The sequence below is a fragment of the Spinacia oleracea genome, chromosome 3 (assembly GCF_020520425.1).
Source record: "Spinacia oleracea cultivar Varoflay chromosome 3, BTI_SOV_V1, whole genome shotgun sequence".
Lineage (NCBI taxonomy): Eukaryota > Viridiplantae > Streptophyta > Magnoliopsida > Caryophyllales > Amaranthaceae > Spinacia > Spinacia oleracea.
The window spans coordinates 22,897,320-22,911,460 of NC_079489.1; the positions used below are offsets into that span (position 1 = coordinate 22,897,320).

Sequence of the window (14,141 nt, forward strand, 5' to 3'; positions counted from 1 at the left end):
ATACCGTACTAACTCATATCACATCTACTTTTTCAATAAAATAACAATTGATAACCACTTATCACCTAAATCTGTGTGCAAAGGTAAGTGTAACCAGTAATTTAGGACGGATGGAATATTTCTTTTCTTTTTTCCCCAGTTCTTCCTCTATTAAACCACGAGTTTCCATTCTTCCTCCATTGTCATACCTTCCTGAAAAAAAACAGAAAAATGTAAGAAACTTTGTGATTTTGTCTTCAATTTTTCCAAGTAATTTTATTTAGGCAACAAAATTCTATAATTTCCCCTATATTGCATCACGGTTAGAGTAGTGAAGCAGGTAATTCCTCAAAATCTGAAATTATGGTTCTTCACTTGTAAATTTGGAGGTTTTCTAAATTCGGATTTTAAACTCAATGGTTTGTGGCAGGTTGATGGACTATCTGATTATTATCACTGTGGAGCTATGTGTCAAGGCTAACCGTTTGGACTCATGAAAATCTGAGTCGGAAATTCATTGCTTGCAAGTACGGTAGATGATACTTTTGGCTCGGTTGGGTTGATGTTTGTTAAATTTGCTTATATTTTTTTTGAGGAAGGTATACCGATGGTCGATGGAGGAAGAATGGAAACTCGTTGTTTAATATAGGAAAAAAGGAATGAAAAGGAAAAGAAATCGTTAAAGTGGGCTCCATTAACATAAATTTTGACGTAAAACGTTAACAAGTGGTGATTTCAGAAATGTTTTTAAATTAAAGGTGGTAATTTAGGAAAAAAACAACTTATAAGGTGGTAATTACAAAAATTGGAACTTTTTAAGGTGGTAAAATCCAAAAAGTCATTTAAATTATACATATAATTATTTGGGTTATTTAAATAAATTGATTTATTTAATTATTATTTATTGAAGAGAATTTATTAAAAGGCGTTTACGAAAACGTATATGTGTCACGTATACCCCTCCTTATTACGCCACATCACCACTAATAAGTATGGAGATCGAACATCAAACCTCATGGATTAAAAGTTTCACTTCGTACCATCTCAACTAACTACAATGTTTGTTATATTTTCTCATATAAATATCAAATACCATCTTTTAAAAATGGGCACATTTTTACAAAAACAGTAAAAAAATGGGCATATTTTTACAAAAAAAAGTAAAACCCGAAGCAACGGTCAGACCATACACTAATCTATCTATACTATATATTAAAAGGCGTTTAAAAGAAAGTTTATGTGACACGTGGCACCCTTCTTATGGGTGGTTCGCTGCATGTAATCTACATTAAAAAAATATCAAACATGGTTTGCATAAGGTTTGAACCCTTGACCTTGAGTTTAAAGATTAAAGCCTTTACCACTAAGCTATTATATATGTTCATGTTATCATTGCAAAAAAAAACATATAAGTAAATGTGAATATCATTAATGTAGTACCCGGGGCATCGCCCGGGCCCAAAAACTAGTTCTATTTTAAATGATGTTATGTTTAAAACAGAGCGAAAAACTTTGAAAGTTGGGATTTTAAACGGGTCCCTTTATATTTCAATTGTAGAAAAAGATTTAACTGATAGATGGATCGGATAATGAGTTGGAAGAACTTCCACCTGAATCTGACCCGATTAATCCGCCACCCGTTTAACCTCTGTGTTTTATAAGATTTTTATCCATATATTTAATTTAGTTGGCGGATATCCGGCGGGTTCGGATGAAATTGCCAACCCCGTTTCCGAGCTTGACTCTCATGAGTTACGGACTTACGGGGGTTTAGGAGTATTTGGGACCAAGGGATATCACTAAAATCAGTAAAAGAAAAAGAAAAAAAAAAGAAGAAGCGAGAGAGCAAAGTGGCCGGGATGAGCGGAACAAACAGAAGCAGTAACAGCGTGAATGCGGTGTTTTACGCACAAGCATATCATCCCATTCAAGCCGGCAGCATCGATGGCACTGACATTCTTCCTCACGACAACGCTGTTTACAGAGCTCTTCTCTGCTCCTCCGCTGGCCTCTGTATCTATACTCTTTCTCCTTCTCTCTCCTCTTTCCATTTAGTTATTCTCTTTCGTACCCAATTCAAATTTCTTCTGAATAATTTCTGGGGTTTTTGTTTTATTGGGGATTTTGCAGATGACCCATTTGGTGATCCAAAAGTTGTAGGAGACCCTTATTGCACTTTGTTTGTAGGTCATCTCTCTCGCTCCACCACTGAAGACACCCTTTGCAAGGTTATTCATTAAATGATGAATGCTTGTTGTTTTCAATTTTTAGGGGAACTAATATGATAGTTTTATGGTGGATGATTGTAATTTACAGGCTATGAGCAGGTATGGTAAGGTGAAGAATCTTCGAATAGTGAGAGACATAGGTAAGATTACATTCACGTTCTTGGCTTATTCTTGTTCAGTATGAAGAAGTTGTATTATTGGTAATATTTATAATTGCAGAACAGTATAGATATTGTGCTGTCTATGGTTTGGAGTAACATGGGTTTTTCTTGATTGCTCATGTAGAATATAAATGTGGTTGATGCATTGTGGTATGTTGTTTTTCAAGGCATGTGCACAAACGTCACCAGTTTTTATGTTTCGGCTGTAAACCACGAAGGATAGCCTAGGGTTTAAAGCTGGAGAGTTATGTTTGATGTCCTCTTTTAGAAACTGGTAATTAGAAGAATACTACTAGAATACTAGGCTCCCAACAGTCCAACACCATGGTAAACTCCTACTATTAATGTTTGATTGCTAACCTGTTGAAATCGGCAAGCATTTGAAAAGTATAGGTTCTGAATTTCTAATCATGCATGTGCAAAAAAGAGTGAGGGCTAAGGGTCACTCGATCCACTTAGTGGGGAATCGGGACAAGCAAGTCCGAGATGACTAGAATGAGTATTTCTGAGAGTGTCAAGTGGATGGGGGGATTAACATAGAGGAAATACCTATATCAACAAATGTACTAAGGTGGAGAGCATTGATTCTCATTCATTCGTCATAGCCCTTTAAAGAGGCTTAGTTTGGAGATAGCTAAATTCATAATGAGCACTGAAGCATAAAATAACTCTAAAGTCTAATCAAGGTCACCCTCTAAACATGTATTCTTAAAGATCCTAAAATACACAGAGGAAAAGCAGTAGAAGATATGAATGAGAAAGGAAAATATGAAAGGTAGGATGGATTCTAACAGTAGGCCTTCTATTTCTCTTAAGCTCTCTTAGCTCAAAGTAGGAATTTTTGCAGAACTTACATGCTCGCGACTTCATTGGTTTGATTATATATGGGGTTTTGGATCATGCTAAACAAGTTCCAAAAAATTACCTTTTGGTTACAATCTGAGGATACTTTGTCCTCGTGCTGTAAACTTTTTCTTGGTTGATTAATATAATACTCTCTCTTATAAAACAAAAAGTACGAACCATAATTGTTCCCTCCCTTTGTACCCTTTCATGATGGGCCTGGTTTTCTGGGCCATAAAATAGTCTGGAATTTACAAACACCGTTAGTGCTTGCAGATTGAACACAATTGTTTTACAAGGCAGTGGTTCAAATCTTATTTATTTTTACCGAAAAAGGCAGTTGCGTATAAAATGTGGGATATAAATGCTTCCCATAATATTTCATGTTTTCATACTTACCTTGCATAAGCAATTGCCCGACTTACCTTTGCCTTCATTGGTCAATCTACGCACTTCTACAAACGACTCCTATTCTAAAATAAATTTCCTCATTACTATGTTGTAATGTTGAAAGTCCAAAGTTCTTGTTAAAGGTATAAACTTAATAATTTGCAAATAGGCCCCTTCAATGATTGGTTATTATGATGTAGCTTGTACTGGAGCAAATGTATAAAGGAAAAAATGATCTAGTTACATGTGGAATCTATGTCAAAAGTGAAAGGACTTTGTTTTCGGACTGGGGAAGCATATTATAAATTGGGTTTTCCTGAGTAATAGGAGACTTGTCAGGCTGTCACATGGCGTTGATCTTTCCTATGAGATGCAGTATTGGGATTATTGAGACATCGTTGAGACACCATGCTTGCTACATAGAATTTTGTGCTCTTGCATTCGTTAGAAGATTCAGGAATTTGACAAGAAAGTATAAGTTATGAAGCTAGTTTTCGGTTCTGGTAAGTGACACTAAGTTTTTCTACCAAGAAGAATTATTAGACAGAGTGACAGACAAGGCAATCTTTTTACTTATAAGAATTTTGTGATGTGTAGGATTATATTTTGGGTGAGAAGAGTGGCTCCTTGTCTCGACCTTGTTTCAGTGCCATGGATGTGCAGACTAATGCTTTCCTCCTTACATAGGAACCCTTATGGTTTCTGAACAGGTAGATAGACTTGAGATGTATAAGGCTATAAACACTTGAATTCTTGGAAAGTGAGAACAAGTGTCAAACAAATAACTTCACAAGGAAATGCTATAGCACTTTCATGTACTCTAACAGTAAAGTAGTAAACAACCAGAATTGGTATGCTAGAAGACAGGAAATAGATCAATGCACTAACAAAGCTGCCAAATAATTGTCATTTATTCTCCTCACACTTTAGGTTGTTTTTAGAGTAGAAGGATGAGATTGATGCTTAAAAGTAGGGGGAAAAGGCTTTCAGAAGTTTCTGGAAATAGCTAAATGTGGTGTCTAGCTCCAGTAGTGCTGGATATGTTTTGTTACTAACCTAGCTAGTTTCACCTTATAACTACGGTCTTCTCCATTGTTAGGCTTTTCTATGTGCAAACTTAATTTTCTGTGCTGTTTGTCGATGTTGGACTCCTTGAAATCTGATGACGTTCAGCACTGATGAGATTGCATCCAGTAGTCTCATTCGAGATTCGAGAAGTTTTCCCGTAACATATTAAAAATCTGTGCTAATGTATCTGGTAACAAGTTTCTAACTTTATCATGTATGGTTGCAGTTACCGGTGCATCTCGGGGTTATGCTTTTATTGAATATGAAAGAGAGAAAGAAATGAGGCATGCATATGAGGTTATCATTTGTTTTTTAGTACAGTATATATATTTTCATTTATTAGTAAACCTCTTGGAAACAACCACTCTAGTACTCTTGGAGTCCTGGACCCTTCGTTTATGTGCATTTTAGTTTCCCCTAACTCTCAGCTGGTTAATATTGGTTGCTGATGATTTTGTCATGCTCAGCCCCGCCGCCATGCACTGTTTCCAAGCTTAGGAACTTGTGACTAGCAACACTGAGTCCCAAAATTTAAAGCTTGCGATCATGTCGGTGGAAAGAGTATATAAATTAATAATATGGAGATGGGCTACAGTTCATGCTCCCTTATTATTGTAAATCCTTTATGAAAGTGACTTCATCATGTTGACCCCTGTCCTTTTCGATGCTTAGATATCCCAGGTATGTTATGGAACTTGGATACTTAAATTATCGATTTAGGGGAAAGCAGGGCTGGAATCTTTAGATACCGCTTGTTTTTATTCCTGGATCATGTTCGATTTGATCCTTGTCCAAGGCTAAATAACATAGACCTTTTTATTGGATGTGAACTTCAACTGATGAGTACTTTAGTTTGTAGGATATGTAGACTCTTCTGAGATACATTCATGTGCGTGTGAACTGTGAGTTGACGTGTTAATGAGAACATATCAAGTGCTTATCTCTACTGGAAACAGATAATGCAGTTTGTGTCCTTTTCAACTTTGTGTACTCTTGTTGTTTGCCCTCTGTTTATGGTTACTGTAGAGTATTGTGTTTCCCAGACCCACTTTAATAGAAGAAATAGAAGGTGAAAGAATGAATGAAATCCAAGGATCCTACTCACTTCAAATGTATTCCTTTTTTATAAGGGAAAACATATTCAATTTAAAGGGTGGGAGGAACCAAGAAATCCTTGGGAGTGGCTGTATTTTCTAATCAGATTCATTTGTCATCCTTTCCGGCTACCCAACGATGCTTCCCACATTGTGAAATTCCTAAACCCTTCTGGAAACTCATCTACTAGGCTTTTTATTCAATCCAAGTAGTTTATTGAATACCAATGATTAATCAGCTTCTTTTGGGAATCTGAATTCTTAATGCTCTTTTTAACTAGCATGCAGGAGGGTCTTTTGAATTATTATTCTGTTCAGTGTTTACCTAGTGTATCAATAAGTTTACAGGAAGCATGCCAACTCAACTTGCATCTTGCACACACTAGATCCATTTGTATGTATGTATAGGATGTGCAATGGATTGTTGTCACTTGCCAGTTGTATATTTTCCCAAAAAAAAACTTACATCCATCTTCTGGTGAGAGATTTAAGGTATGGATAATTTGTTCACTGAGGATGTGACGAGCTCATCAAAAAATTTCTTTTAGGGTTTCATATTGACAATTATTCAGGGAGGATACTTGGGTTATCTCCAGCTATAAAGGGGCTAATGTTTGCTGTTGTATACTGATTATACTGATTACACACTTTTAGGGACTAGTTTAAGCAGCATACTCTTTCCCCGGTCTTTTTTTCTGTTGCTGTCTTGGTATTCCTAGGGATTTTGGGTTTGCATTAGATGGTATAGCTGTAATGGCTGGCAGATCTCTAGCCATGACCAACAGCTAGCTTCCTTGTTTTAGTTACTACTCGTATGTCATCGAACATGTCAATGCAAACCTTCAGGATACTTACCGAGTTAAGGAGTTGTTAGCTTTTGCATTGACACGTAAACCTGACAAATATTGTTTTGGTATATTGAAATAACATGTAATAATAGTGCATTGATATTTGAAGTGACGTATAATTTAGAATAAAAATAGTTACATAATTATATAGTTTACATGCCTGATGAAAATAAAAAATATGTAGATCTTATTTCTATCCTTTCCATGCAGGATGCACACCATTCTTTTATTGATGATTCTGAAATCATTGTTGATTACAACAGACAACAACTAATGCCTGGATGGATCCCAAGAAGGTTAGGTCAGTTTACCATCTATTTGTCTTCTTCTTCTACTACTAATAATCTTCGTAGTACACATGAAGGTTTGTGTGCTAGTTTGACTTACTCAGTTTCTTCCCTCTTATAGGAGGCGGCCTTGGTGGTAAGAAAGAATCTGGACAACTTCGTTTTGGAGGACGAGAAAGACCATTCCGTGCTCCACTGTATGCACTCCCCGTTCCACAAATTCTTTCTTTTATTGCAGTTATGAGTTATGTGTGTAAAACAGTAAAACCTCCCGTAAATGAGGTTAATCAACTTAAACTACATGCAAGAACTTCTACTTGTTATCCCTTCGATCAAATTCATTTTTTAATGCCTTGAGTTTGTGCCAAGTTCGAGTATATATTTTTTTGGAAAAATTGATATTGACAGTTCCAACTATGGCCGTTTAACTTTTAAAGGTCCCAACTTTTGATTATTCTAGAGTGGTCTCAACTTTAAGGTGTGTTTTCCAAGAATGGTCCTTTGGTTTATTAAACTATTAATTAAGTTGATTTAAGCATATCATACTGTTCCATTTACTTCATTTAATTAAAAAATATGATTATTGCACGAGAGATATGAGTGTTAATTAAGTTATTTAGCACTTAATTTTAACTAAGGGACCATTTTTGGAAAACACTCTCTATAGTTGGGACCACCCTGACATAATCAAAAGTTGGGACCTTTTAAAGTAAATCGGCCATAGTTGGGACCGATAATATCAATTTTTCCTATTTTTTTTGGATTGCCTTGTGGTTCATATTAGATATATAGAAATGCACTTACAGCTGGTTTTTTAAAGTTGTGCTGGGGTAATAATTTTATGTTCACAATCTTTTTCTGCATGCTCTTTTTTGGTGGTTTAAGATCTCCACAGTTGCATGCTTGGTAATTTTTCCTGTGTTTACCTGTGAAGTTACTGGTGTTTATGTGGCTTGCAAAACAATCCAGACCATTTCGTATTCTTATAAGTGGGAGAAATGGAATCTTTGTGGCATTGGCTTCTGTTTCAATCTAGAATTATGGGCATGCACGGAAGCTAAGAAGTCTCTCATGTTCACTGACTTATTTTCTTGATGCAGGCGACCTATCCCCCATGATGATTTAAAAAGGCTTGGCATTCCCCCTCCACCGGAGGGGAGATTTATGACACGTTTCCAGGTACATGCGACTTTGTTTCCTCGTTTTTATGCATTTCCTTCTCAGCAATGACAAAGACCCAATATAGTTATACAGGTCTGGCTACCAAGAGGGTCTGAATGTAAGATGCTTTAGCTAGGTATGGCTACCAAGAGAGTCCCAAGATGCTTTATCTATATCCACCCTGAGCTACAACACATGCTTCCAAGAGTTTCCTTCCTATTTACTCTTGAATTAACCGTTTGGCCTCAAGAGTCACTTAGCAGTCAGAACGATCCAGCCAAGCTTTGCTGTGTTGCTTTCATCATAGAGCTAAATGCACTGGGCTAGTTTTCAACAAATTGGGCGAACTTTGCTTTCGGGGCATCTATACCAATGACATTGTGCTGACTCTATAAAGAACTTTCATATTTAACCAACTGGTTTATGTTATCGCAGGTGTCATTTCAGCGAAAGAACGATAGGTTTTATTGATATTTCGTAGCTAAGGTTTTGTTGGACTACATCTAAGAAGGGAAGAGAGAACTAAGGAACTGGTTTTGCTGGGGTAGTGCTGATTGAGGGGATCAGTTGGAGAGATGGTATATAGTCTTTGTTCGCTCCCCATCCTATCACACCCCAGTATTGGTAGTGTCTGTCTTAGATGCCCAGAGTCGCAGCAGATAAATACATTTTCTTAAGGTGACTTGGGCACCAGTTCAACCACCGTTAGTCCATTACTATAGTCTTTTCGTAGTAGCTATGTTAAACTTCTGTTGACTTTTAACTTATGAAGGAAAGTAATGTTCTTTAGGGGACAAAGGGAGTAGAGGACAGCTTTCAAAACAAAAATGAACAATTGTCACTTAATACACTGCTGCGGACATCTCCCTTATCCTGCTCTGCTCTTTTCATCTGTTTAAGGTTATTTCCATCAGTTTAGGTTGAGATACGGAGGCAGATTTTCTGAGTGCAATCTTGGCCTTTTTTAGGTGTTGATGGTTGATATGGCATAATAAGTTCTGAAGTCCCTTTGTTTGTTTGTCAGCTTATGGGTGGGCAAGCTTTTCTTAGTATTTAGAAAGCAATTCTTTTAGCTTTTATGACACTATAAGTTGCAGTTCGGGATCTTGTCTATGCTGATAGAGTAAACAACCAAGCCTCTTGCTTAACACTATTCAATATCCTTCGTTGTTTAAAGTTTTGGAGTAAGCAGAGGCATACTTTCTTGGCCAAATGCTGGTGCTGGGAACGAAGCAAGTTTTATACCATCTCTATCTCTTTGCATCACTATTCTCGTACCATGTCTGCTGCCTTTCCTTTGAGCTGTACTAGCTACAAGTACTTTTTTTTTTGACATCAGTAGCTACTAATTACAGGGTGCATTGATTTTAGTAATTTAATTGGCCTAACATATTGGCAGGTACCATCACCACCTCGGAGGAAAAGAAATTCGGAAGAGAGAGAAACATCGCCATTTAGGAGGAAAAGGAACTACTACGAAGAGAAGGAAACATCGCCTCCCCAAAGGAAACGGTATTCTGAAGATCAGGAAACATCATCATCGAGGAGGGAAAGGAACTCCAAAGATTGGGAAACATCATTATCATTATCATCATCATCGAGGAGGGAAAGGAATTCTGAAGACAGAGAAGAATCTTCACCTAGGAGGAAAAGAAGCTCCCAAGACAGGGAAAGCAGAAGAGATAAGCACTCACACAAGCACCAGAAGCATAGAAGACACTCCAATCATCATGAAAAGAGATCAAGGAGTAGAGAATACTGATTTGAGTAACATCTTCTCTGATGTTTTCTAGAGTTTTTGCGTGTGTGTGTATGTATATGTCAGGGGGAAACTCCGTTGAAGATTGGGTGTTGATTGTGCGTCGATGGTGGTACTCCCCATCTTGTTGATTGGCCGGGAAACCATCGGAATCCTATTCCTCACCTAGGCCAAATCGAGTTTCCAATCCAATTTCGCCTAGACCAGATTGTGCTCCCGATTATGAGGGTTTTCCCTTTTTTTTGGCTTTAAAATTCGTTATTATTTGTAAAATGAACAAATTCGATGATTAATTTGTTAAAAGAAAGTTCATGAGATCATATTATTTGTGTTTTATTGTAACAAAAGGATGTTTTTTTTCTTCATATTTACATGTTTATTAATGTTAACTTTTTGTGAAATTATTGTTAAACAAAACATGTGAAATTTGTTAAAAAAAATCATAACAATATAATTTTCGTAGGTATGTGGTGGTGGAGGCAGAAAGGGGTGTAATGAGCTGTCAAAAGTCAAAACTGCAGATCATCCCCGGTCTCGGGTCATAATAGAAGCCTATAGCAGAACTTTGTGTATCGGAATAATCATCTTTGCTCGAAGGAATTCCTATGGTTCATCCAAGTTAAAGGCCTCGTCAAACTTGAAAACAAAGACAGAATAAGGATGCCAAACACCAAACAAAATAATCCATCACCAACAGACATAAATCAAATGCAATGTGCATAAAAGTGACAAAACAAATAAAACTGCCCAAGGAATCTATTATAAATATTTATAATGCTTTTTCAAAATGTAAATCTAACTTTACATACATACAACATGTAATAAACTTACATATTTACAAACTGTGGGTCTAAACAACAACACTATAGCATAAATAAGGTGACGCCTCATACATTTTTGAACATAAATACATTGGCAGCAAAGTTATGAAAGGCTAACTTGGATAAAAAGTCTCAAGGCATATCATGCGCGGGTAACATAGATAACAAGCAGCAACTCTCTCCCCGAGACAAAATTTAGCATTCAACTTAGCCCAGCAAGTTATTATCCTGAAGCAGAAAAGTTGTTCAGCACATTGATTCTTCTTTGACAACAACAGTCTTGACATTACGCTTCTGAGCTGCCCTTCTCTTGGACTGTATAAGTTGAACATACTCTGCTACAATAACATGGAACTTGTCAGCAAGTTTACTAGATGATGACACATTTAGACCTCCTTTCTTCAACGCATGTTTAACATCTTTCTGAGCCTTCGGAAAGTGAATGTTGCACAGTGATGGAACCGTTGCTTTTAGTATTGGCCTCCCGCAAAGTATCGGTCCCTGTTGTGCACTGGATATACAAGAAATACATTTTGGTAAGCATCACTAAACAGTGCTGTATGTTAAACTTCATAAAACCGCTAATAATACCAGCTTTTTTGAAATGCTAAATGGTCGAATGCCCAAATAGAAATTACAATGTATTTCATTTGCCAAACAGGTATCCTCTGACCACATATATGTAACAAAAAACAAATGTGGCGATCCAGTGGGCCTGAAACTTAGCCGGAGAGGAGAAATAGGTGTGTGCATCACACTTCCATCAGTTAAGAGAACTTGATACTCTTCTTTTTCCTTCCCTTTTCACTCTCTCCTTCCCTCTCGCTCTGATTCTCCCATTTACCACCTTGCAGCCCCATTCCAATTGTTGTTATTGTTGTTGCTGCTACAGCTTTTTGCAAACTAATTCTGTTATCTCACAAATCTTCTACTCACTATTCTAAATTTTAAGAGAGATGAGAGTGTAATGGCGGATTTTTCTATGAGAAACTTTGCTCTGTGCACACTTCTGATTTGGTATCTTTCCTAGGCTGGCAAACTACAGAAAGACGATTTGATGAACTGAATGTTATTGGACTTTGTATTATTTATCTTTCCTCAAATACTAGAGATCAAGTGATGACTGATGAAAAACTGAAAAAGGATGATTATCACTAAAAGTTTCAATTCATACCTTCTTTTCTAATTGTCGATAAACTTTAACTGATTAGTAGTAGATGGATAACATTTTTTCTAGCAAAATGGAGATAGTAGAACAGGGAGGCATGATAGAAGAAAACAAAAGATCAAAAAATAAAGTAGGAAAATTGTTTTTCCGATGAGGTTTTGAGCCCAATTGGCCACCAGAGTTCTTTTCCCACCTAAATATAGGGGGGGGGGGGTGTGGCAATACAACCAGTGCTGATATTGGAAAGAAAGGGAAATTTTCACTCAAAAAGCATACAAAACCCTGTTGATAGCCTTATAGTATACTTCCTATTAGGGAATATATGGTATTCAGGTAACTATGAGCTAGTTCGTTAACGTGTTGTATTGCTTATGTGAAGCGGTTTCCTAGGGTCCTAAACAAGTTAGGTTTAAGTCTCTCCTTTGCCTTGTATTTATATGTATATTTTGCACATAATCAACGGAAAGCTAAGCTCTTTATTCCTTCAAACTACTCCTTGTTTCCTTTGACACTTTCAAAGGTACTCCCTCGTCCAGAATGATAGTCTGATTCGAAGTATGGGGGGAGTATCTCCAAACTGTCAATTAAAATAGAATGGAGGGAGTATCTCCAAACTCAATAGATGTGAAAATTAAGCCTTTCAATACACAACAATTATTATTTTTCCATCCAATCAGCACAAGTTTTATATCATGCTTCACCAGTTCACCAACAACCATATAATTCAACATCAGTATTTGTAAACCATCAAAGCAGAGCATCTAAGTACAACCCCGCTCATATTGTTGCTCCCCAAATGAGCAACTGAGCTAAAAAACAAGAGTAGCATTCGTTGTACAATTCATCCTGTTATACAGCTAAAATTGCCATCAGCCTCCGTTTGAACAACAGAAATTGCCATCAACCTCCGGTTGTACAACGGGAATGGCCTTCAGCCTCCGGTTGTACAACGGAAATGGCCACCAGCCACCTAAAATGATGCCGTTCAAGTTCCTATGCCTACCAGAATCATCCATACTTTCAACATATTGAACAATCATGCAACAAATTAAAAGCCAAATAGCAATAAATCAGAAATAATAGTCAAGAGTGTTTATGCAACAAATTAAAAGGCAGTTAGCAAATTAAATCAGAATAAATAATCAAGAGAAAAAGTAATGACTAAAGGAGGAGAGATTATTACATCTTGATAATATAGTTGCAAGCCTTGTACAGGTTCTGCTGAGGATCAGACAAAATGTGCAAATAGCAAAAGCTAGTTAACGCCATAGCCTTCAACCTACACGTTACATAAGCACACCGATTATTCCCAGAGGATTTGAATTCCGGCACACTCTCACCTGCAAACCCTAACCCTAATTTTCCGCCACCACCACCATTTCCCGCAACAACGCAATTTCCATGATTATTAGTAATGGTGCTATTGTTGTTATTGTTATTGGATTCTCCACATCCTTCAACATTGAATCCGGCGAATTCTCGATCACCGCCACTTTCTCTCTCATCCTCCTCCTTGCAAGGGCTAACACCGTACTTCCAGTAGTAATCCCGATAATGAACCCTAAGATCCTCCATCAAAGCCCAGTAATGGTCTCTGTAAACAGTGGAGAGCCTCCGAACACGGTGGAGACGGCGGCGGAGGACCTCTTGATGAGTGAGGTGTGAGGACTTTGAGAGAGAGAGGTCTTCCATGGAAGGAGAGAGAATGTTGTTGTTGTCAGAGGGAGTTGAAGTGTGAAGCTTTCGTTTCTTGCTGATGTTAATGGGGTCGCTTGGTTTTTTGAGAGGTGGTTGTTGGTGTTGCTGTAGAGGAGTTGGAGGTGGTGGTGGCGGTGGTGGTGAAGTAGAGACAAGATCATTTTTGGAGAATTTGGAAGATGAAGCCATGGAAGTGCGGAGGAGAGAGAAAGCAGAAGCGGCTGGTCAGGTTTTTAAACTGTGGAAAATGAGTGAGTGCAGGTACAGGTGGAGGCTTTGAGTTGTCCTAACTTGGACATTATTTTTACATCTTCTTTGCCGGTTTGGTAATGAAATCGGATATCTTCTATTCGGGGTCTCGGGTCCTATACTTCGTACGTAGTAAGTGCGGATTAACTTTGCGAGTCTTTCGGATGAAAAAAAAAAGGAAGTTCAGAAAAACAGAGCAAGCTTAAATTGACCTACTCAAGAGTAATGTCCTAATTTTGAGGTTTTGTTTTCCATTTACACCATGTTTGCCCAAAATATGGTTTATGCACCCGGGTGTACAATGCTCACTGTGCACCCTGTTTTTTAATGAACATATTGTTCATACCCAAACAACATATAACCAATGAACATATAGTTTAAATCCTT

The 14,141-nt window shown here is 37.4% G+C and overlaps 2 protein-coding genes across 2 annotated transcripts; one reads left to right on the forward strand and one right to left on the reverse strand.

Annotated features, from left to right (window-relative positions):
• The first annotated feature begins 1,775 nt into the window (after positions 1 to 1,775).
• On the forward strand, positions 1,776 to 10,138 carry LOC110775139 (U11/U12 small nuclear ribonucleoprotein 35 kDa protein). Its single transcript, XM_021979742.2, has 8 exons — positions 1,776 to 1,992; positions 2,110 to 2,207; positions 2,296 to 2,347; positions 4,896 to 4,966; positions 6,822 to 6,912; positions 7,020 to 7,095; positions 7,999 to 8,077; positions 9,459 to 10,138. The coding sequence occupies exons 1-8, from the start codon at positions 1,839 to 1,841 to the stop codon at positions 9,819 to 9,821; spliced, it is 984 nt and encodes a 327-aa protein (XP_021835434.1). The 5' UTR covers positions 1,776 to 1,838; the 3' UTR covers positions 9,822 to 10,138.
• A 424-nt stretch (positions 10,139 to 10,562) lies between these two features.
• Positions 10,563 to 13,786, reverse strand: LOC110775141 (uncharacterized). Its single transcript, XM_021979745.2, has 2 exons — positions 12,991 to 13,786; positions 10,563 to 11,150 (listed from the first exon to the last, which is right to left on the reverse strand). The coding sequence occupies exons 1-2, from the start codon at positions 13,692 to 13,694 to the stop codon at positions 10,886 to 10,888; spliced, it is 969 nt and encodes a 322-aa protein (XP_021835437.1). The 5' UTR covers positions 13,695 to 13,786; the 3' UTR covers positions 10,563 to 10,885.
• Positions 13,787 to 14,141: the final 355 nt, after the last annotated feature.